Here is a 25467-nt window from a genome sequence, read left to right on the forward strand (position 1 = left end):
GCACTTTTAAATAAAACTACATTTATAATGATTAATTTCTTCACAAGTTTGTTTATAAAACAACAAATGTTTATCCGATTGTTCATCTATGGAAACAACCTTTCACCTACTGATAAAGTCAACAGAATGTTGAAATCAGCTCACATTTAAAATTGAAAAACAGTTTAATAGTACTGATCAAAAATTAGAAAAATGGAAATCAGCTAGTTGTCTCTCAAATATATGTCAACCTTTACTTGTAAAAATAAAGCAACTTTGTGCAGTGATGCTCAAATACATTCACTCTCAATAGTAAATATTCAGCAAGGGCTAATTCTGCAAATTTCTAATGTTTTCAAACTTCACCAAATTACACATTTCATAATATACTGTTAAAAAGTGTTTGAATATTTTAAAAAAACAATTTACATACTGCACAATTATCTCCCAGAGTTATATCCCAGATCTTATTTTTCTCTCTGTTCCTATGAAGAGGCCCATTTCAACTGTGCACAGCATCAATTGCCAGAAATCACATTATTTGAAAAATGAATCTGTTGCTAAAATCCACTTCTGTAAAACAAATGATTCTCATTTAAATTGCAGTGTACTTTACACATTAAAGCTTATCTGTTAAAATTAGCTGTGGCAATACATGTGCTAGTTAATAGTTTCAGCGACGTTTTCAGGCTGAAATTCAATCTCCCATGGAATGAACTGAAGTGGAGCAAACAGTACTGAGGTAATCATATAGCATACATAATATCACCGACTAAAAGGGAATTGCTAAGTGGTGATCACTTAGCACCTTTTTTCTTATTTGCATAACACTCTCTAAACCAAGTGCGAAAGTAAATCTGGAAAAAAAGTATAAATTACGTAAACACAATGCAAATCAAAAAGTGTTCATATGTACAGCAGTCCCATGATCCTGCAATTCACTGATTGCACAGATCTGAAAATAACGAAGATAATTTCTTTGAATGCTCTATTTTACTAATCATCTATTTAAGTTAGGATATTCTTGTAAGTGAACATTACTTCTATTAAATATATTTACTTCATCTTCATAGCTGAGAGTTGGGCTTTCCATATTCTCCAGTAATTTTTGATAGTCGACATGTTCAAGTGCATTTGCTTCCACTTTTTCAGTTTTCTTTGTGAGAGATGCTAACTGTTCCCAAGTGAATTGAATATCCTTAAAAGCATGAAGTAAAAAGATGCCCAAAATAATGGTACAGAATCCACTGATAATTCCAATGATATCCTTGATATCTACATTGTTCCATTCTTTGAAAAGGATAACAGAGCACGTTATGACAGTGGTAGTGAAGAGTACATAATAAATTGGGGTCACTATAGAGGTGTTGAAGGTATCAAGAGCTTTATTCAAGTAGTTGATTTGAACGCTGATGGAAATGATCAAAGTCAGAAGCAGAGCCCAGCTCAATGGTTTGCTGATTACCGTCTTGTTTTCAAACAGCTCCTTTATAACAATGCCTAGTCCCTTCACTGAAGATACTGAAAAGGCACCGATCAGTGAGCAAATTAAGATATAGACAAGAATATTTGTTGGTCCCACTTTGGGGGCAATAAAGAAAATCAGCACCCCAGACACTAGGATTATGATGATGGCAAATATGATGAATCCTGAAAGAAAAAGCAAAATACAAATAGTAAAAATTTAATGAACAAATAAATTTGCACTGATTTGTCTCAGAGTCGGAGGTTTCTGTGCGCCTTGGCCTGAGTGCCTGTGGTTACCCACATATTTAACTCAAAGTATTTTATTTTCAACAATGTATCCCACACTGGCCAATATCCATTTTCAAGTGTTCAGTAGCCCTATAAGATTGTGTGTTTTATATTTCATATAAAGCACACTGCTGCCACTACCATCTCTTTGTAAAAGGCCAACATAGGATAGCTTTATTTTGCAGGAAACTTGTAAAATCTGCAGAATAACAGCTGAAATTAAATCTCAGTTTGAATTGGCTCTCAATTTGAGTATGAGAAATTATTAATGATTAAAACACACACTATTACCACTAGTAAGATGCTCGACATTACAGCTTGATCCAGGCGTCCACTGTAATTCCACCAACAGACAGATAAACCCTGCCAACACTTTTGACATTCTGAAGGGAACTGCCCCTCCACAATGCCTGGCTCACTCTTTCATCTCCACTGATGCATACTGCCCTTTCTGTGTTACCTTTCCAAACAACTCCAGGAGATCTTTTTACTCTTCCCTTCCCACCCATCCACAGATCCAAGCATTTCATTCAAGTGAACTGATTGGCTTGTGCTTCTCCCAATTTAGTGCTTTGCATTTCGTGCTAACTATGTGATCTCTTCTTCATTGAAGAAAACAAATGCAGATTGGGCTACTGCCTTGTAGGTCATCTCCATTCATTCTGCAACTGTAACCCCGAGTTTCCACCCGCTGAACACCGTACTCCATAAACACAAGAGATTCTGTGGATGCTGGAAATCCAGAGTAACACACACAAAGTGCTTGGGGCAGCGGGGGTGAAATCAGCAGATCAGGCCGTATCTGTGGAGAGGAATAAAGAGCTGATGTTTTGGGATCATCAGTCCTGTTGAAGCATCTTGGCCCGAAATGCTTTGACTGCTTTGCTCCACCTCACTTTCACAATAATTTCACTGTATTTAGCCTTTTACATTGTCCTAACAATGACCAAAACAAGCTTGAACATCTCAGCTTCCAATTAAGCATGTTGTAACTATCAGGACTCCAATTTATTGCTTTCAGACCAACAATCGTTGTCTTAAATGAAAGGTTATCAGATTCCATAGAAGCCACCTGAGCTGCTGCCTATTTTCAGTAATCTACTTCAAATTTCCAACAGCAGCAATGTTAACACAGGCGCACTTCAAGGATGTGTGCTTAGCTGACTGCTCTCCTCTCTCTCTACACTTATGACACACTGTTGTCAGCAGAATCTTAGATGTCCACATGGGGGCATATAGGAGTGAGAGACATCAGCTGGCCGAGGGGTGTCACAACAAGAATCTAGTACTCCACATCAGCAAGACCAAGGAATTGACTGCAGATTTCATAAAGGAGAAATTGGGAGAACACATATTGTAGTTATCCTCATTGAGAGGTTTGCAGTAGAAAGGGTGAGCAGCTTTGGGTTCCTGGACCCATCGTCTTGCAGCAGTCACAAAGGTGACTTTACTGCGGAGATTTGGCAGGTCACCAAAGATCATGCGAATGTCTACCGATGTGTGGTGGAGAACATTATCTGCAACGCCACCTGGTATGGAGCTCCAATACACAGGATGACAAGGGCCATTTTCATCAAGGGCACAATGGAGGATATCTTCAAAAGCTGATGACCCAAGTAAAGCAGCAACCATCATTAACGACCCTCACCATCTGGGTCATTCTCATTTCTCATTACTACCATCAAGGTGGTGGCACAGGAGCCTGAAGACACACTTCAAATATTTTAAGAACTGCTTCTTCCTGCCTGCCATCAGATTCTGAATTATCCATGAACATCACCTTTTTATTCATTGTTTGCATTTGCACTATTTATTTTTTTTAAATGATAGCAATTTTTACATCTTGCACTATACTACTGCCATAAAACAAATTTCACAACATATATAGGTGACAATAAATCTGATACCCGATTCTAATTCTGTCTCTCTCAGCCAGCACCATCACCACTTCTAGTATTATAAAGTGTCTCGGTCCAAAACATTCACCATTTATTCTTCTCCATAGATCCTGCCTGGCCTGCTGAGTTCCTCCAGCATTTTGTGTTTGTTTCCTGTATTATTCACTTTTTCTTAATTCATCCAATCCAAGCTACTTCCTTTGTTCTCTTCACCATTACTCTTTCTCTAACTTAAAATACATTTGAATTCTAATGTTTTCTCATTCTGATGAATTGTCACTGACTTGAAACATTAATTTAATTGCTCTGTCCACAGATTTGACCTGATATACCAAGTATTTCCCACATTTATCAGTTTTTTAAATTGCTAATTGAAAAGCTCTTTTATAACCAATAGTTCACTTGCTTCTATTATAGTCGGGTGTAAAATTAAATAAAACCACAGCAAAATAACTTATTAGACTGAACCAGATTTTTGCAGCACCCACAACGAAGAAAAAAGCTTGAAATATCTAGAAATCATTCAATATTCTCGATTTTCCAAAATGGTTAGTCTGCAAAAATATTTTGATAAAATGAACCTGAATATACTGTACCTGTGTCTTTTAGCTTCCCTTGCATTTCGTCCAAGGAGTGGATTCCTTCTTCTGTTGGAGCGTGTATCACTATTACAGTTGATCCTACAATGCAGAGGAGGCATCCTAACTTGCCGTGGATATTCAATCCCTCGTGTAAGACATAAGTTGAAAGCACAGCACTGTTTGGGAAATAAAACATAGCAGAATGCTGCGGTGACAAGTATGCACACATAGGAAGATATGTTTTCTATAATGTTTAACGTGTTTTTAATCAATATGTGCCAAGGTAACTGAGGTGTTTCCATTTTGACCTTAACATACAGCTCCCAAGGGTATTGATTCTTAAATGTGATCCACTAATGTGTTTCAGCTATTCAAATATAACATTCCTATGCACTTCATGCAAAATTCCTGATAGTTTCCCACCAATGCTTCAGCTTGGGAAGGTTTTTTAAACTTCAGATTTTCCCCATCGATAATAAGTCGATGATTTACCCTCCTTAGAAGTTCTTTCTTCAATATGTTACACCCCTAGCTGATAATGACAATTCAAACCACAGATTCTTTAGAGGGCAACATGTCAGGTTATGGGATATCGGCATTACACTGACAATGATAGTTTCGGTCATGAATCTTAACTAGACATAGGAGAGATAATGTGCCTACTTATACACATCCTGTTACAAAACTCAATTGCTTTCCTCTTGTCCTCTCTGAAAGAACAACCTGCATCTAGAACGCCACACTGCTTTTCACTGACTTCTAATTTGGCAGTGACAGTTGTGATCTGAACCACGTTTGTGTCCCTTGGTAAAGCCTCAATAACATTATTGAACCGTTAGTCCCTCCAGGAAACCTTGCACCATGTTGGTTTCACATACGAGTTCCTGTGACTGTCCTCACGTCTGCTGATGACACCAATGGTAAAAGGCGCAACACTATCAAAAATACATTCTGCAGTTTAACAGGCAACCCTGAAATCCAAATACTCTTTATCATTAATGAAAGTGGGAATTAAAATGTCCTCATTGTAGCCTACTGTTACACATTTTAGATACATAGCATATGGTTTCATATTTTATAATTTTCTACTGTATACTATTCTCCAGTATTAAACCCCAAAATATTATTTTGATACATTTTAAATGAGGCTTGATTTCAGATTTGTTTCTAAGTTTATAATACCTGCTCCTTTTGATAAAATTAATCTGTTCTTAATTTTACGAGAGTTGGTAGACCTATATTTTGCCCAAAACATGCAAAATTTAAAAAATGTTTCTGTGCATTTTGCCATTAAATCTATGGGTTTAAATCCCTAAATGGTATTACAGCAAAATTAATCCTACAAACAAAAACAGCTCCCGTTCCATGCACGTGCAATTCAACCCTTTGAGTGATTACGCGGAAAGTTTGAAGTTATCTACTTCTACCTTAGGCCACAAACTTATCAATCACCCCTGCTGTGGACCACTTCTGGAGGTCCAAGACGCTGACTTCTACAAAGAAGGGATCCATATGCTCCACGACCACTGGACTAAGTACGTAAATGTAGGAGGGGACTATGTTGAAAAATAAATGTGCTAGGTTTTGTAAAATTGACTCCTTCTACCTTAGGCCATGAACTTATCAATCACCCCTTGTATAAGCCTGGCTTCTGAAGGTGATACTTTGTGCCAGGACATGGTTGCTCAACCATTATCTACCACTGGCACCTTACCAAAATAGCCTCTCTCCTCCAAGTTAAGAACTCTCAAGTGTTGGCATGCTTTTGAAAATAAACAAATCCAATTCTGGCCAAACACACACCTACAGAGTAATACACATAAAAGTTGCTGGTGAACGCAGCAGGCCAGGCAGCATCTCTAGGAAGAGGTACAGTTGATGTTTCGGGCCGAGACCCTTCGTTAGTCCTGACGAACGGTCTCGGCCCGAAACGTCGACTGTACCTCTTCCAAGAGGTGCTGCCTGGCCTGCTGCGTTCACCAGCAACTTTTATGTGTGTTGCTTGAAATTCCAGCATCTGCAGATTTCCTCATACCTACAGAGTAATGTTTTATTTTAAAAGTGATCATCCATTTTAACATCTGGATTAATATATCATACCTTATCAGCACACTTAGTGCACCTAATGGTGTAACCACGGTGGCAGGTGCAAACATATAGGCAGCAAAGTTTGTGGCTTCTCCAGCACCCACTACAAATTAAAATAGTAAGAGTGAGCTTAAAAAAGGGTGCAAGTAATCATCTACCACAGTCTTCAAAGAGTTTCAGAATTCATTTTTCTATCATATCTGAATTACTCTCCACTTTATAGAATGTTCATAAAATACAGACAATAACATTGGTAAGATACACGATTCCCTAAAGTTATGCTAGAAAATAGTGTACTATACGCTGCACATAATTATTTGGCCAGTGTTGAACAACATGAGGAAAAGACCAATGCAAAGAAGACTTTTTAACATCTTCACTGCTATGGAAGTTCAAAATCCTGATGAATTTTGATAAGAGTAAATGAGAAGCAGTTTCTCATAGCAGAAGCTCAGGAACCAGACATTACAGTTTGAAATGTAGTTCCAAAAAGCCAGAAGACAACAACATTTCCCTTGGGCATTAAAGCTATGATCAAGAATGCCTGCCTGCTAAAGTGGTGGAAGCAGATTCAAGGTTAATTTTTTGAAAGAGAAAAAAGGGGTTAATAGAGAAAGAACAAGCAAGTTGAAACAAGCATTTTTCTCAGCGGTTGATTGGGACAGGGCTGCGCAAGTGCGTGTAACTCAGTCCGTGAGGCAGCTGGAGTATTTAAAAGAGAGCAGTTTGACAAAGTGGGCAACGGAGTAGAGGGAGACAGAGTAGGAAGGCTTTGTCTTGAGAGGCTTCAGCGTGCAGAGGCTGAGGACAAGTTTCACTCCAAGTCAGGTAAGGCTGGGTAAGTTCCTTTAAAAGGAGAACGGTCTGCAGCAGTATTTTATTTGAAGCAAGGAAGGCGGCGAGGCTGTAGCGTATTGGATAGGTCATGACAGCTGAGGTCGGCCCCGTGGTTTGTTCCTCCTGCAGCATGTGGGAAATCAGGGATACTTCCAGTGTCCCTGACGACTATGTGTGCAGGAAATGTGTCCAGCTGCAGCTCCTGGCAGACGGCATTGAGCAGTTGGAGCTGCAACTGGATTCATACTGGAGCATCCGCGATGCTGAGAAAGAGAGTGAATAGCACGTTCAGTGAGTTGGCCACACCGCAGGTAAAAGCTACACAGGCAGAAAGGGAATGGGTGGCCACTAAACAGCGTAGCAGTAGGCAGGTAGTGCAGGAGTCCCCTGAGGTCATCTCCCTCCTAAACAGATATACTGTTTTGGATACTGTTGGGGGAGATGTCTCATCAGGGGAAGGCAGCAGCAGCCGAGTTCATGGCACCATGGGTGGCTCTGCGGCACAGGAGGGAAGGAAAAGGAGTGGGAGAGCTATAGTGATAGGGGATTCGATTGTAAGGGGAATAAACAGGCGTTTCTGTGGCCGCAAACGAGACTCCAGGAGGGTATGCTGCCTCCCTGGTGCAAGGGCCAATGATGTCTCCGAGTGGCTGCAGGACATTCTGGAGTGGGAGGGTGAACAGCCAGTGGTCGTGGTGCACATAGGGACCAACGATATAAGAAAAAAATGGGATGAGGTCCTACAAGGTGAATTTAGGGAGTTAGGAGATAAACTAAAAAGTAGGACCACAAAGGTAATAATCTCTGGATTACTACCAGTGCCACGTGCTAGTCAGAGTAGAAAAAGGAGAATATATCAGATGAATATGTGGCTTGAAAAATGGTGCAAGGGGGAGAGATTCAAATTTCTGGGGCATTGGAACCAGTTCTGGAGGAGTTGGGACTGGTACAAACAGGACGGTTTACACCTGGGCTGGACTGGAACCAATGTCCTAGGGGGAGCATTTGCTACTGTTGTTCAGGAGGATTTAAACTAATGTGGCAGGGGGATGGGAACAAGTGCAGAGAGACAGAGGGGTGTAAGATGAGGGTAGAAGGTGGTGAAAAAGGCGAATGGTATGCTGGCATTCATAGCAAGAGGATTCGAGTACAGGAGCAGGGAGGTACAAGGACTCCTCTGTACTCTCTCAATTTTATTGACATTTTTCCTATAATCCAATGACCAGAACTGTACACAATACTCCAAATTTGGCTTTACCAATGCCTTATACAATTTCAACATTACATCCCAACTCCTATGCTCAATGCTCTGATTAATAAAGGCCAGCATACCAGAAGCTTTCTTCACCACCCTATCCACATGAGATTCCACCTTAAGGGAACTATGCATCATTATTCCTAGATCCCTCTGTTCTACAGCATTCTTCAATGCCCTACCATTTATCATGTATGTCCTATTTTGATTAGTTCTACCAAAATGTAGCACCTCACATTTTTCAGCATTAAACTCCATCTGCCATCTTTCAGCCCACTCTGCCAACTGGCCTAAATCTCTCTGCAAGCTTTGAAAACCTGCTTCATTATCCACAACGCCACCTACCTTAGTATCATCTGCATACTTACTAATCCAATTTACCACCTCATCATCCAGATCATTAATCTATATGACAAACAACATTGGACCCAGTACAGATCCCTGAAACACACCGCTACACACCGTCCTCCAATCTGACACACAGTTATCCACCACCGCTCTCTGGCATCTCCCATCTAGCCACTGCTGAATCCATTTTACTACTTCGATATTAATGCCTAATGATTGAACCTTCCTAACTAACCTTCCGTGTGGGACCTTGTCAAAGGCCTTACTGAAGTCCATATAGACAACATCCACCACTTTACCCTTGTCAACTTTCCTAGTAACCTCATCAAAAAATTCAGTAAGATTTGTCAAACATGACCTTCCACGCACAAATCCATGTTGACTGTTCCTAAGCCTAGGCCTCCTGCTATTTCTTGAAATTTAACTAGCTTCTCCTAATTACCAAGGAAATCATTATCATTTTGAGTTTGCGATTTTATTTCAGAGTATACTTGGAAAGCTAGGTAAGACAACTTCTTGGCAATGATTCCAACATTTTATTAAAATATTGAGGCATTTGCTGTTTCTTGACCTACACTTTAATTCAGGATTGGAGGAAGGATCTCATTGGAACCATTATTTACAGAAAGGCCTAGATGTAATGGATGTGGAAAGGTGCTTTCCATTAGCAGGAGAATATAGGATTCTTGGGCATCTGCTCAGACAAAAGGGATCTCCATTTGTAACTGAAATGCGGAGAAATTTCTTTAGCAAGAGGGTGGTAAATTTATCAAATTTATTGCCATAGAGGGCTGTGGCGGCCAAGTGGAGGTGAATTTAAGGTAGAAACTGATATGTTATTGATTTGTAAATGGGTTAAGAGTTCCAGGGAGATGCTGGGACATTGGAGTTGAAGAAAAAAAAATTGGCCATGTTTAAGTGATCGATGGACTCTCTGGACTGATTCTGCTCATATAAGAATGGTCTCACCAATCAGGACACAAGCCTGTAAAGGAATGGTGATATAAGGACAAGTCAAAGAGGCTTGTCAGTTAAAAGGGAACTTGAAAGTGATATTCCATTCAGTGTTTCATTTTTAGACTTGCAAAATGTGCTCGTGTTTTTTCCCATTAAATATCTGTTTGAGATAAGGCTACTGGTAAATCAGCTAAAGGTTGTTGAGCCTAAACTGCCTTCAAGAACTATACTGTTAAATATAGCTTTTTATAACCGCAATCTTTCTTTATCTCAGGTATAACAGAGGACAGTTTACCTCTGATCTCCATTGACTCAAAGCGTACAGGGAATCTCCTTGTCACATATGAGCAAATCTTCACTGTATACCAAGGAGACCCTTTGCTGTTCTGTGCTTTATCCTATACTTAACCCAAGGCTGTAATGACATCTTTTGCTGAGTAATCTTGACATGAGTTGAAGCAAAGACGTGGTGAAAGGTTTCATTGCATTGTTGTTGATATTTTGATGGCTCTGGGCCTCTATTCACTGGAATTCAGAAGAACGAGGGGTGACCTCATTGAATCCTGTCGAAAGAAATAGTGGATGCATTAGTGATAATTTTTCAAAACTCTTTAGATTCTGGACTAGTTCCTGAGGATTGGAGGGTGGCTAATGTAACCCGGCTTTTTAAAAAAGGAGGGAGAGAGAAACCGGGGAATTATAGACCGGTTAGCCTAACATCGGTGGTGGGGAAAATGCTAGAGTCAGTTATCAACACACTTGGAAAGCGGTGAAATCATCGGACAAAGTCAGCATGAATTTGTGAAAGGAAAATTATGTCTGACGAATCTCATAGAATTTTTTGAGGATGTAACTAGTAGAGTAGATAGGGGAGAACCAGTGGATGTGGTATATTTGGATTTTCAAAAGGCTTTTGACAAGGTCCCACACAGGAGATTAGTGTGCAAACTTAAAGCACACGGTATTGGGGGTAAGGTATTGATGTGGATAGAGAATTGGTTGGCAGACAGGAAGCAAAGAGTGGGAATAAACGGGATGTTTTCAGAATGGCAGGCAGTGACTAGTGGGGTACCGCAAGGCTCAGTGCTGGGACCCCAGTTGTTTACAATATATATTAATGACTTAGATGAGGGAATTAAATGCAGCATCTCCAAGTTTGTGGATGACACGAAGCTGGGCGGCAGTGTTAGCTGTGAGGAGGATGCTAAGAGGATGCAGGGTGACTTGGATAGGTTAGGTGAGTGGGTAAATTCATGGCAGATGCAATTTAATGTGGATAAATGTGAGGTTATCCACTTTGGTGGCAAAAACAGCAAAACAGATTATTATCGGAATGGTGGCCGATTAGGAAAAGGGGAGGTGCAATGAGACCTGGGTATCATTATACACCAGTCATTGAAAGTGGGCATGCAGGTACAGCAGGCGGTGAAAAAGGCGAATGATATGCTGGCATTCATAGCAAGAGGATTCGAGTACAGGAGCAGGGAGGTATTACTGCAGTTGTACAAGGCCTTGGTGAGACCACACCTGGAGTATTGTGTGCAGTTTTGGTCCCCTAATCTGAGGAAAGACATCTTTGCCATAGAGGGAGTAAAAGAAGGTTCACCAGATTGATTCCTGGGATGGCAGGACTTTCATATGATGAAAGACTGGATCGACTAGGCTTATACTCGCTGGAATTTAGAAGATTGAGGGGGGATCTTATTGAAACGTATAACATCCTAAAAGGATTGGACAGGCTAGATGCAGGAAGATTGTTCCCAATGTTGGGGAAGTCCAAAACGAGGGGTCACAGTTTAAGTATAAAGGGGAAGCCCTTTAGGACCGAGATGAGGAAAAACTTCTTCACACAGAGAGTGGTAAATCTGTGGAATTCTCTGCCACAGGAAACAGTTGAGGCTAGTTCTTTGCCTATGTTTAAGAGGAAGTTAGATATGGCCCTTGTGGCTAAAGGGATCAGGGGGTATGGAGAGAAGGCAGGTACAGGGTTCTGAGTTGGATGATCAGCCATGATCATACTGAATGGCGGTGCAGGCTTGAAGGGCCGAATGGCCTACTCCTGCACCTATTTTCTATGTTTCTATGAAACTCAATGGGTAATGCCAAAATAAAATCCATTCTTTTGTCTTGCTCTCTTATTAAATTTTGAGCTAATTTATCACTGAAGCAGTTCTTGAATAATAATAATATTCTTTGAAGATCCAATACTTGGCTTAAATATTATTCCCAAAGAATCAATTTTTTATTATTTAGGCACATTTCCTGAAACACTTTTAATATTTGTTACAGATATAGAAACCTTATGACCCAAGAACCACTCCTACCCTCCCCAAGATTTGGTGAATCCTATGTACCTCAACTCAGTACAATAACTTTCAGGATTACAGTGGTGGTCAGTTTACTGCCAGGTAACAAATGCTACAATCAACATAATTTATTTTTTCTGTAACTCCACAAGGATGCATATTTCAATGTAACTTGACCCTCCTCCGTTAAGAAAATCGCCTGGTATAAACACCATTGAGGCGCAGAGATAGGAATGGAGGGAGTTTGGGCAGTAATTAGGAATAAGGGAATAGCTAGAACAAGATACCTGCTCATCCACAAGGTAAATATTTTGAACTGAACTAGACATTAGTATTAATGCTTCCAACATATAATGCTGCTGAAGTAATCAGGTCTTAAAAATCAGATTCCAGACCCATTAAAACTGATGTAATAGCCTTTGGTTGCTTTGGCACACTCAAATAACACCAAGGGAAAAACTTGGGGCATCAACTGATCTCTTTGCTATCCCATCATAGCAGTGCTAATCCACAGCAATGTAACAATCAAGACTCTAGCTATGACTAAGATGGTGGCTTAGCTATACCTTCAGTGAAAAAGATCTTTATTTTAGTTTTCAATTAATTGTTTGAATGCACATGTCATTATAGAATCAGCATTAATCAGCCAACATTAGAAGATGGTGCTAAACTACAAAGAAATGAGAAAAAGCAGGAATAGAATTATTCTGTTGGGAGTTAGCATTGATCTGATAGGCTTAATGGTCACCTTGCGTCATAGGCAAGTCCTAATTGAATACCTAATTGAAAAATGGAAACCTCAAACCTCAGCGGAAACCAAAGCAAAATAATACAGAATGTTGAAAACCCAAAATTGAAACTGCTGCAAATAACAATCTACCCCAGAGTGTTTCGAGCATTTTCCATGTTTATGCTTGAGCTAATATCAAGACAGATGATTTCCATTTGTTCGTGAAGCATCCTTTTTGCCTGGACCCTAACAAACCTATTCTGAGATCATAATTAACTTTACAAAAGTGAGATAGATATCTATAGTGACCTGAAATCTTGAATACATACAAACACAGCTTGACTAGTTTATTTATACACGACATTAAGTAGTAGCACCAGTTAAACAAGTACGCGCGCACACACACACACACACACACAGCAACTTACTAGAGAGAAGTCCTCCCAACCATAGCCATTCCTTCAAATAGGCATATCCTCCTTGACCTGCAAGGTTATCACAGAAGAATTAATATAATGGATTGTATTTCCAGATCGTTCAAGTGCAGGTTAAAAACTGTCAACATTTTACACCCTATTCATTGGCAATAGTGGTTAAAAATCATTATCTAGAACTTTATTATCTTAGACCTAAAATTACTTAACGTTCCAACCACTCAAGAAAGGATATAGCTAATAAAAACACCTTTCTCTCCTCTCCGCACCCCCACATAATCATAATTTCAGACTTCGAAATATCCTACTAAAAAATGAAACCTTTCAGGAAGTATTTCTAGTGGCTTCAGGGAACAAATTTCACAACTGTTTTGCATTAAGGCATTTAATTGTCAATTCAAAATGTCTCAATGTTTTGAAACATCATAAAATTAACATGAATACAATTTCTACAAACTAAAACTAATATGCCAGGAAATGCTGGGTGTATAAACCATCAATGAATGTCATTTATCATAGTTAATTGAATAACAATTTCAGTGATGATAGTAGAGCCAGCTTATCCGCTAAAGTTAGACAGAGTGAAATTTGGATTAGAGAAACTTACCAATTTATTCAGTAACAGTAATGCTCAATCTCAACAGAATGCACATGATCTTTGAGCCTTGACTGAAAATGCTATCCAAAGCACAGACCTCATTTAAGACCCATCAGCAAGGCTGCTTGGATTTCACCAGTACTGGAAAATATGAGTGGGCCCAAGTGAAATGGGAATGGTACGTAGCAGCACAGCCACTTAATGCAGTTGCGGTACTAACTTTTTTCTGACTGTGAGTACAGTAACCCAGATCAAAAAATGGATCACTTTCATCACACCTTGCCCTAGATACAAACAGCGGAGATAATCTTGAAATAAAGTCCCCCTGTTACGCCCATACAGCAGCTTATGAATCTTAAAGTTTAAATATTGTTCCACTCATAGATAACCCGTAGCTGAATTGCAATACCATTAAAATGCATTTTGTAGCTGGATTGTAAAGAATGGGCTCAATAATAATTAGTGTTCTGATATGATACCAGAACATTGGTAAACATCATGGAAATAAATTTCTAATCTGATTATGAGCGATATGTACTCTACACTGTATTTCACTACTCATCAAACCATTTGTGAAGTAACAGGACCAAACCAACACTATAACAAGCTTATTTTTGCCATTGGAAAACAGTATGTGTATTTCTGTAGAGAGTCACTGGATCTCACAAAAAGCTGTACATTTTTTTCTTCTCAAAGCAAATAAATGACAAGTCATATGAAGAGAAAACTAATGTAAATTACAGCATTGGTCAAGGTGAATCTGTGCAATTCATTGCCATAGGTGGCTCTGGAGGCCAAGCAATTGGGCATATTTAAAGCAGAGATTATTAGTTTCTTGATTAGTAGAGGCATCAAAGGTTACAAGGGTAAGGCAGAAGAATGGGGTTGAAAGAGATAATAAATCAGCCATGATAGAATGGCAGAGCAGATTCAATGGATCAAATGATCTAATTCTACTCCCATGTCTTATGGTGACGCTGGGTGGGGTGGAATAGAAAACATTAGCTGAGGCACCAGTAGAGACTTTTGCATGCAGATAATGTCACAACATCATTAAATTTACACTTGAGCTAACAGTACAAGAAGACAGTGTAACACATACAAAATGCTGGAGGAACTGGGCAGGCCAGTCAACATTTCCTCTTTTCCATAGATGCTGCCTGGCCCGTTGAGGTCCTGCAGTATTTTGTGTGTGTGTTGCTTGGATTTCCAGCATCAGCAGATTTTCTCTTGTTTGTGATAAGAAAACAATGCTTTGGTTAAATATCTCATCTAGACCAGTTCAGCAATATTGTTGAGAAAAAAAAACTTCCATAGGAATGCGTTCCCAGTTATAATATGGGAGTCAGTGGGGTTTAAAAGGGCTTGTGTTTTAGAAAATAGTGATAAGGACTTTTTTCTAGATATGTGATCTCTTCTTAATACAAACTCAAACCTTGAGCATCTGAACAATTGACAGGCATGTATTATCCATCAGCATAGAGGTTGCATACATAAAAAGTAAGAATAAAATGGGACCACAGCCAAAAAACAAGTTCAAGTTGCAGTTTATTGTCATCTGTGTGCATTCTTGTATACAACCAAATTAAACAATGTTACTCCGACCCACGGTGCACTCACAACACACGTATCACATACAGCACATAAAACAAAATACTACCACAAATAAGTTAATAAAATAAAATTCAAACCGCGTTGAAGTGCACATCACAGGTAAACAGTTAACAGCTTGCTATCCTAGTAACAACATCTCAATGGTGGTAAAGTATTCATTCATCCAGATGCGCCTGTATCTCCTTCCTGACAGAAGTGGGTCAAAGAGATTATGGGATATGTGGTAGGGATCCTCAACAATGTTTTGCGTACAATACTCACAGAAAATGTTACCGGGGGGGCGGGGGGGGGAAGGGAACTCTGGTGATCCTCTCAGTGGGTTTTACTCTGTAAGGTCTTGTGGTCTGAATGCTCTGCAGCTTCCGTACAATGATGTGGCCAGACAAGACATTCTCAATGGTGCTCCTATAGAAAGCTGTTAGAAGAAGGGCGAGAAGCCTTGCATGCTTTTATCTCCTCAGAAAGTGTAGGTGCTGTGGTGCCTTGACTAATGAGGAGATGTTGTGAGTGCAGGTTAGATTGTCTGTTACATGCACACCAAGGAACTTTGTGCTTTTCACTCTCTGCATGACAGAGCCATTGACATGTAATGGAGAGTGGTCGACCTGTGCCTTCCTGAAGTCCACAATCATCTCTTTTGTCTTGCGCATGCTGCAACTCAGATTGGTGTTCTCACACCATTTGATAAGCCTTTCTGCCTCCTTTCTGTGTGCCAACTCATCATTGCTGCTGATGTGCTGAACTTGATAATGTGGTTTGAGCTGGCTCTGGCAGTGCAGTCACAAGTAAGCGGCGGTCACAAATGCCAGAGATGCTGGAAATCTAGAGCAGTAGTCACAAAATGCTGGCAGAACTCAATGGGTCTGGCAGCATCTACGGAAATGAAAAAAAAACAGCTAACATCTTGGGCCGAAACCCTTCACCAGGACTGGAAGGGAAGGGGAAAGATGCCAGAATATAAAGGTGGGCGGTGGGGGAGGGAGAGGCAGGAGGATAAGCAAAGCCAGGCGGATGGGGGGGGGAAGAAGTAAGAAGCTGGGAGGTGATGGGTGGCAAAGGCAAAGGCCAAGAGAAGAAGGTATCTGATAGGAGAGGAGACTGGACTGTGGGAGGATAGGAAGCAGGAGGGGCACCTTGGGGAGGTAGTAGGCGAGGAGAAAAAGTAAGAGGCAAGAATGGGGAATAGAAGAGGGAAGGAGGAGGGGAAATCAATATTCATGCCATCACTTTGGAGGCTTCCTAGAGGGAATTGTTCCTCCACCCTGCGAGAGGCCTCATCATGGCAGAAGAGGCAGCCATGGAGTGGCATGTTAGAACGGGAACAGGGATAAGAATTAAAATGGTTGGTCATCGGGAAAATCTAATGTTTGCAGATGGGGCAGAGGTGCTCTACAAAGTGGTCTCCCTACTTACGCGGTCTCAAAGAAGCGGCAGCAACAGGAGAACTGGATGCAGTAGGCAACCCCAACAGATTTGCAGGTGAAGTGCTGACTCACCTGGAAGGACTGTGAATGGGCAGGTGTGGCACAAACAGTAACAGACTGAGCACACAGCCCCATGGGGCACCAGTGCTCAGTGTGGAGTTTGAGATGTTGCTGCCAACTCGGACCAACTGTGTCCTTCCGTCAAGAAGTCCAAGATCCAGTTACAGAGGGGGTGTTGAGTCCCAACGAGGATAGTTTACCCACCAGTCTCTGAGGAATGATCGTGTTAAATGCCGAGCTGAAATGATCCTGGCATCATTTTCTAGGTGGGACAGGATGGAGTGGAGAACAGAGGCTATGTCATCATCAGTGGGCCAGTTTGAGAGGTAGATGAACTGGAAAGGGTCCAATGTAGCTGGAAGAGGGGATTTTATACAATCCATTACCAGCCACTCCAAGCATTTCATTATGTTGAGGTCAGTGCTCTATGTGGTAATCATTTAGGCCAATTACCTTCATTCTTGGGCAGTAGAAAGATGGTGGCTGTCTTGAACCCTGCAAAGATAGTGGACTGTTGCAAAGAAATATTAAAGATATCCGTTAAGACGTCTGTTAGCTGAGCCACACAATCACTCAGCACCTGACCCAGCAGCTTTGCGTGAGTTTACCCTGCTAGGATCTTCCTCACCTGAACTGTGGCCAGTCAAGGCGCCTGTTCCTTGGGGTGGGGGGGGGGGTTACTTTCCTCGATGTCACATCATTTATTTTGTCAAGTTGTGCATGGAAGGCATTCCACCCGTCAGGAAGGGAGAAGTTGCTGCCGTTGATGCATGGGGTGGACTTGTAATGGGTTATGGCTTGTATACCTTGCCACGTGTCCCTAGTGTCACAAAGGTGTCTGTGAATTTCCTGTGAACTCTCACTTTGAGAATTAAGAAGGGATTTGCATGCATGAATTAAGAGGCAAATGAAATATGAGCTTCCATTTTAAACAATTCACCCACAATATTCCTCCAGCCCCCGAATGCATAAATGAGGGCTGGCCAAGATAAGATCCCATTTTCAGTCCACTGATCTTGAGAGTGTGGGTGCTCATCTTCCACTATCCCAAGATGACTAGGTGACTAACTCCTTCTAATGACACCCCAGGCAGTGCATAAATCTCCTCAAACTTGCTCTATCATTCAGCATGAACATGGCTGATCTGACGTTCCTCAAGTCCACTTTCCCCCATGATCTTTGATTCCTTACCGATTCTCCTCAGCCTTAAATATACCCATGTAACCAATCAGGTTTCTGCTGTTCCACCTTGTTCAAAATCATATTCCAATTGTAAAACCGTATAAACAAGGTGGGACTATAGAAACCTGATTGGCTGAGAACTAACCAATCGGGAGGGACAGACAATATATACGAGTATATATACCAGCAGACTAGACATGCCTAGGCATCATCCCTGATGAAGATGGCAGAGTTTGGTATCGAAACTTTGGTTAAAATTGACACCTGAACCTGGTTGGAAGCCTAAGAGTTTATGCGTCATATTCGCTGGGAAAGCACTAGGTCCTTTATCATTTAAAAAGGCAATGCTAAAAGCTGCTTGATAGGAAAGTGACAGAGATTTAGAAAAAGAAAATAAAATGAGTTAAATGGAACAGTAATCTGAGGCAATGACAACTATGGCAGACAAATCACAGAAAGCATCCGGGGAACTTGTAAAGTACTTCACCAATAAGACACTTATTTTGGCTTTGAGATAAATTTATGGAATTATCCACAATGATATCATGAACAAGGGCTACATTCAAAAGTGAGTAGAAATACAGGGGGGTTAGGAATGTTTAGGTAAAATTAGAGGCTCAGGTTGCTGTAAGATAGATATGCACCAAGGAAGATGGGAAGAAATCAGCAATTATGCTGGGTAAAAAAAGGACTAAATTTCATCCCAGACATTACTAAACAATACAATTTCATAATTGCGATATTAAAAGTCATTTTAATTCCTACATGATCAATTTTAAAGTGTTTCTACATCCAATCTGTTAATATCCTTCACAATCATATATGTCAGTAACCCACTTCTCATCTATTTTAACCTCTAGCAAATGCAAACAAAGCTTGTCCTACTTTTCCACATAAGACAGTTCAAGTATCTGTCTAGTGAATCTTCTCTGAACTGCATCTAATACAGTATTCAGAGGAAGATTTTGCAGAGTTTAAAGAACAAAGATTTCACGTTATGAAATTAAAAGTAAAAAGCTATGATTCTATATAAACTCCGGTCCCTGGGAGTCAACGCTTCGCTCTGATTCTTGACTTCCTGGTCAATGGACCGCAAACAGTAGTTAGACAGCATCTGTCACAATTATTCTAAACATTGGTGCTCCATATGGTTGCTTCCTCAACCCCCTACCCATTTTTATCAATGCTCCATAGAAAACATCCTTTCTGCATGTATCATAGCTTGGTGTGGCAGCTGCTCTGCACACAAAGGCAAGGAAGTACAGAGTTGTGGACACTGCTCAGCACGTCATGGAAACCAGCTTCCCCACCATAGACTCTGTCTATTCCTCTTGCTGTAGCAGTAAAGCAGCCAGCATAATCAAAGACCACACCCACCTTGCACATTCTCCCTTCTCCCCTTCCACTAGGCAGAAGATACAAAAGCCAGAAAGCGCATACCACCAAGCTCAAGGGAAGCTTAGTAATATGACTATTAAATAGTTCTGTAGTACAATAAGTTGGACTCTTGACCTCACAACCTACCTTGTTGTGATCTTGCACCTTATTGCTTACCTGCATTGCACTTTCTCTGTAACCGTTACACTTTATACTGCATTCTTATTGTTTTATCTGATTCTGCTTTAATGTGCTATATAATGACATTTTCTGCTTTAATGTACTATACAAGACGATAAGATATAGCAGCAGAAGTAGGCCATTCAGCCCATCGAGTCTGTTCTGCCATTCAATCATGGGCTGATCCAATTCTTCCAGTCATCCCCACTCCCCTGCCTTCACCCCATACCCTTTGATGCCCTGGCTAGTGAAGAATCTATCTATCTCTGCCTTAAGTATACCCAGTGACTTGGCCTCCACAGCCACTTGTGGCAACAAATTCCACAGATTTACTCACCCTCTGACTAAAGTAATTTCTCCGCATCTCAGTTCTAAATGGACGTCCTTTAATCCTCAATCCTGAAGTTGTGCCTTCTTGTCCTAGAATCCCCTACACTATGGGAAATAACTTTGCCATATCTAATCCATTCAGGCCTTTTAACATTCAGAATGTTTCTATGAGATCCCCCCCCCCCCCCCATTCTCCTGAACTCCAGGGAATACAGCCCAAGAGCTGCCAAACATTCCTCATACGGTAACCTTTTGATTCCTGGAATCATTCTTGTGAATCTTCAATGTCAGTATATCTTTTCTAAAATAAGGAGCCCAAAACTGCGCACAATACTCCAAGTGTGGTCTCACGAGTGCCTTATAGAGCCTCAACATCACATCCCTGCTCTTATATTCTATACCTCTAGAAATGAATGCATTCGCCTTCTTCACCACCAACTCAACCTGGAGGTTAACCTTTAAGGCTGATTTATACTTCCGCATCAAATGGACGCCGTAACCAATGTTCCCTCTAATTTTTAGTAGTCAGTGTGCACGAAAATCTCATGTTGTGCAAATTTTTTTCCTGTGACAAAAGTATGTGCGCACTGAATGTGCACATGGGACAGTTTATATAGGTTTACAAAATATTTGACATAAAACTGCAAGGAATAACAACAAAATAACATACATATTTAAGTCACACACACAAAAAATGCTGGTGAACACAGCAGGCCAGGCAGCATCTATAGGAAGAGGTACTGTCGACGTTTTGGGCCGAGATCCTTCGTCAGGACTAACTGAAAGAAGAGATAGTAAGAGATTTGAAAGTGGGAGTGGGAGGGGGAGATCCGAAATGATAGGAGAAGACAGGAGGGGGAGGGATGGAGCTAAGAGCTGGAAAGTTGAGTGGCAAAAGGGATATGAGGCTGGAGAAGGGAGAGGATCATGGGATGGGAGGCCTAGGGAGAAAGAAAGGGGGGGAACTAGAGGTTGGGCAAGGAGTTATGGTGAGAGGGACAGAGGGAGAAAAAAAAGAGAAAAGGGGAAAGAAAAAAAAATAATAATAATAATATTATTATTATTATAAATAAATAAATAAATAAGGGATGGAGTACGAAGGGGAGGTGGGGCATTAACGGAAGTTAGAGAAGTCAATGTTCATGCCATCAGGTTGGAGATATTTAACTTTTATCATATTTAAGTCACTCAGTTATTTTTTCTCTCTCCTGTCTTTGCCATTTACCCATTCTTTGTAAACTCTATCTAGACTAATAGAACTTCTATCCCATTGATAGCTTTTAATTCTGATTAACATAGCCAAATGACATTCAACTAAACGGTTTCTCAGCTTGTTTTTGAGTTGATTCGTTTGGCTAAAACCTCGTTCACAGTCCGCACTAGACACAAGAAAGGTTCTCCCAATGTCCATCAACTATGCAAAGTCACAAGACTGTTCATTTTGAAGTACAAATACCACCATTTGAGCAAAGTTTGAAATCGGTTTGGGTTTAATTTTTGTCTTGAAATTTGAAATCATTAACCTGTCTAACTACTACAATATTTACAGCTAGAAAATCATGATATTTTATACATAAAGCATTAACTTGTTCATCGCCAAATGTGAAGTCACAATCTGCAATTGCGGAGAAATCGAAAGCTGACCATTCTTGTACCTCAACTTTGATCTCCTCTGGGTTTGATCATTTTTGCTCTCGCTCATCTGCACTCAAACATAACATGTAGCACTCCTGTAACGGGTGATGACGGGTTCTGTTGCCTGAGCTTTTGTACACCGTCCAAATGCAATATACTTGCCAAATAACGCTTCAAAAAATCAAGTTTCCAAATATCATCCCACTTCTTTCTACTAGAAAAATTCTCCAGCAACTTTCACATCACGACAATACAAACAGATAACTCCAGTTTCTGAACCATACATAAATATTTCTAGTAGCTGAATGTTCATGACCTCATGAGCTTTTGGTGTAACAATTTCTACTATTTTGTTAAGCCATTCAACTTTAAACAGATTTGCAGTTCTTTTGCGCTTCATGCCCTTCGCTTCTTTTGAATTTGACATAGTGAATCAATATTTTTCCAATAAAAACTTAGTAAGATATCTACAGGATTTGACACAGATTTTTGTAAACTTTACAATATGAACACTGTCCACCAAACATGGCTGCCGCCATGATGCTGTAAAAAAAGCAGCATCCATTATCAAAGATCCCCATCACCCAGGCTGTGGTAAACCATATATATGTTGTAACTGGGTTAACTGTCTGGACACGCCCCTCTGCTGACTGCCCCTGTGGCTCCTCCCACAGATTCCTGAATAAAGGTGATTTCGCCTTGCCCGTCCCCCTCAGTCCGGGGGCAAACGCTCAGCATGGCGGTCGTATTGTACAGCGAATAAAAGCCTTTCAGTATTTTACCCAACTTCAGTCTTTTGGAGTTATTGAAGGTGCTTCAATTTGATTTGCTGTAAATTTTAAAGCATGGAACATGCTCAAAGACCCGACAAGTTAGACAATGATCCACAAATGCCTGAAGCTGGAAACGCTTTCAAACTCTGGCTGGCCTGCTTCGAAGCATACCTAGAGGAGATTAAAGCAACCGACCCCATAGCGAAGCGCAGAGTTCTACTCTCCAGGGTCAGTCCACGGGTCTATTCGCTGATCAGAGACCAGCCGAGCAACGACAGCGCGATGAGCGCACTCAAAGGACAATACCTGCAGCCGATAAACAGCGTCTACGCGCGACATCGCTTAGCGACACAGCAACAACGGCCCGGGGAATCAAGTGCTGAGTTCGTCCGAGCCCTACAGACACTCGTGTGAGCCTTCAATTGCCAGGAGCTGATGGTGGTGCAGCATGCAGAACTCCTAGTGAGTGACGCCTTCATCACGGGGACCAGGTCAGTGTACGTGCGCCAGCAGCTGCTGGAAAAAGCTGATCTTACCTTAAGTTTGGCGATTGAGCTGGCCGACATGCTGGAGGCTGCTCTGCATAACTCTGAGGCTCTCCAGGCACGCAATCCCCTGACGGCCTCGTGGGTGCCGCAGACCCCACAACCCACCGGCGAATCGACCCCGGCTGCCGCCAATTGCGAATCCGCTAGTGCTACTTCTGCAGACTCGAAAAGCACCCCCGGAAACGCTGCCCGGCTCAACAAGCTACCTGCTCCAGCTGTGGAAAGAAGGGCCACTTCACCAAAGTCTGTAAGTCCAAACAGTGAGCGGGATCAAGCAGCGCTGCATGCAAGACATGGGGGTCGCCATCTCCCCTGCATGCCGCCACCACGTGCGAGACATGGGGGTGTGCCATTTTGGTCGGCACCCCCTCCCACCACCTACAATCAACGGGTGCTCACGGGGCACCTCACCGCGCCGGACCAAGACAGCGACTCAACCCTGGCCTCCATGACCCTTGACCAAAGCGCTCCCCACCAGCTCGCAAGGTCAATGATGGACATCCTGGTGGAGGGGCGCAGGACAAGCTGCCTGTTTGACACAGGCAGCACAGAGAGTTTTATCCACCCGGACACGGTGTAACATTGCGGACTCGTGATACGGCCGGTAAGTCAGAGAGTCACCATGGCCTCCAGGTCGCATACAACAGACATCTGGGGAGCGTTGTGTAGCGACGCTAGTGGTGCAGGGCACAGAATATTGAGACTTTACGTTACTGCTCATGCCTCAACTGTGTGCCCCTGTGCTGTTGGGGTTGGACTTCCAGAGCCACCTGGAAAGCATGACAATGGAGTATGATCGGCCCCTCCCGCCAATTACTGTCGTAAATCCCCAGTTTTGTAGGGATACGTTACATACCCCGCTACTGACCACACACACACACCGACCCGCACATCCCACCCAACACCATGCCAACTGCCACACTACCGACACCACTTGCGGCCTCTCCACCCTCAAGATCCCTCCCCCACCGCTGTTCGCCAACCTGACCCCCGACTGTAAATCTGTGGCAACTAAAAGCAGGAGGTACAGCGCGGGGGACAGAGCTTTCATTAAGTTGGAGGTGCAGCGGCTGCTCAGGGAGGGGGTCATTGAGGCAAGCACAAGTCCTTGGAGGGCGCAGGTGGTCGTTGTTCAGAACGGGGAGAAGAATAGGAAGGTCGTGGACTATAGCCAGACCATCAATAGGGTCACGCAGCTCGACGTGCACCCTCTACCCCGCATCACGGATATGGTCAATCAGATAGCACAGTACAAGGTGTACTCGACCATAGACCTAAAATCCGCTTACCATCAGCTCCCCATCTGCCAGGAGAGCCGCCCTTACACTGCTTTCGAGGCGGACGGCAGCCTTTATCAATTCCTGCATGTCCCCTTCGGTGTCACGAATGGTGTATCTGTCTGCCAGAGAGCAATGGACCGGATGGTGGACCAGTGCCAACTGAAGGCCATGTTCCCATATCTGGATAACATCACCATCTGCGGTCACAACTGGCAGGATCACGACAACAACCTCCAAAAATTTCTCCAAGCGTCCAAAGCTCTCAATCTCACCTATAACAAGGACAAGTGTGTTTTCGGGACCACCCGACTTGCTATCCTTGGGTGTGTCATGGAGAATGGAGTCATCGGCCCTGACCCCGACCGTATGCACCCCCTGTTGGAACTCCCTCTTCCCAACACCCTCAGAGCCCTCAAGAGGTGCCTGGGCTTCTTTTCATGATACGCCCAATGGGTCTCTAACTACGCAGACAAGGCCCGCCCCTGGTCAAGTCCACCACATTCCCCCTCTCAGCTGAGGCCCGCGGGGCCTTCAACCGCATAAAAGGGGACATTGCCAAAGCAGCAATGCATGCGGTGCATGAGTCCATTCCTTTCCAAGTAGAGAGTGACGCCTTCGACTTTGCGTTGGCTGCTACCCTCAACCAGGCGGGAAGACCGGTGGCGTTCTTCTCCCGTACTCTTCAAGGCCCTGAACTTCGGCACTCCGCAGTGGAGAAAGAGGCTCAGGCCATAGTGGAAGCTATTAGGCACTGGAGGCACTATCTCGTCGACAAAAGGTTCACCCTGCTAACTGACCAGTGCTCAGTCGCATTCATGTTTAATAACCAACAGCGGGGCAAAATCAAAAATGGTAAAATTCTGAGTTGGAGAATCGAACTCTCCACCTACAACTATGACATCATGTACAGGCCTGGGAAGCTCAACGAGCCCTCCGATACCCTATACCGGGGAACGTGCGCCAGCGGGCAGATCGACTGGCTATACGCCCTACATGTAGATCTTTGCCACCCAGGGGTCACCCGGCTTTTCCACTTCGTGAAAGCCCAGAACCTGCCTTACTCCCTTGAGGAGATCAGGACGATGACCAGGGACTGCCAAATCCACGCAGAGTGCAAACCGCACTTCTACCGACCCGAAAAGGCACAACTCATCAAGGCCACCCGCCCCTTTGAGCAACTGAGTGTTGACTTTAAGGGCCCCCTTCCCTCCACTGACCGCAATGTGTACTTTCTTAACGTTATCGACAAGTACTCACGGTTCCCCTTCGCCAACCCCTGCCCCGATGCCACTACCACG

General features: G+C 42.4%; 1 protein-coding gene across 1 annotated transcript in view; it reads right to left on the reverse strand.

Moving 5' to 3' along the window:
• Positions 1–357: 357 nt before the first annotated feature.
• The window catches only part of LOC134343429 (magnesium transporter NIPA2-like), a 35764-nt gene continuing 10654 nt past the window's right edge, over positions 358–25467 (reverse strand). Inside the window, exons 3-6 of the mRNA XM_063042129.1 lie at positions 13163–13219; positions 6314–6404; positions 4229–4389; positions 358–1629 (exon numbers count right to left, since the gene is read on the reverse strand). Of these exons, the coding sequence (XP_062898199.1) occupies positions 980–1629; positions 4229–4389; positions 6314–6404; positions 13163–13219 (959 nt within the window). The 3' untranslated portion in view covers positions 358–979. The remainder of the gene's footprint in view (positions 1630–4228; positions 4390–6313; positions 6405–13162; positions 13220–25467) is intronic.

This window comes from Mobula hypostoma, chromosome 3, assembly GCF_963921235.1.
Source record: "Mobula hypostoma chromosome 3, sMobHyp1.1, whole genome shotgun sequence".
Taxonomy (NCBI): domain Eukaryota; kingdom Metazoa; phylum Chordata; class Chondrichthyes; order Myliobatiformes; family Myliobatidae; genus Mobula; species Mobula hypostoma.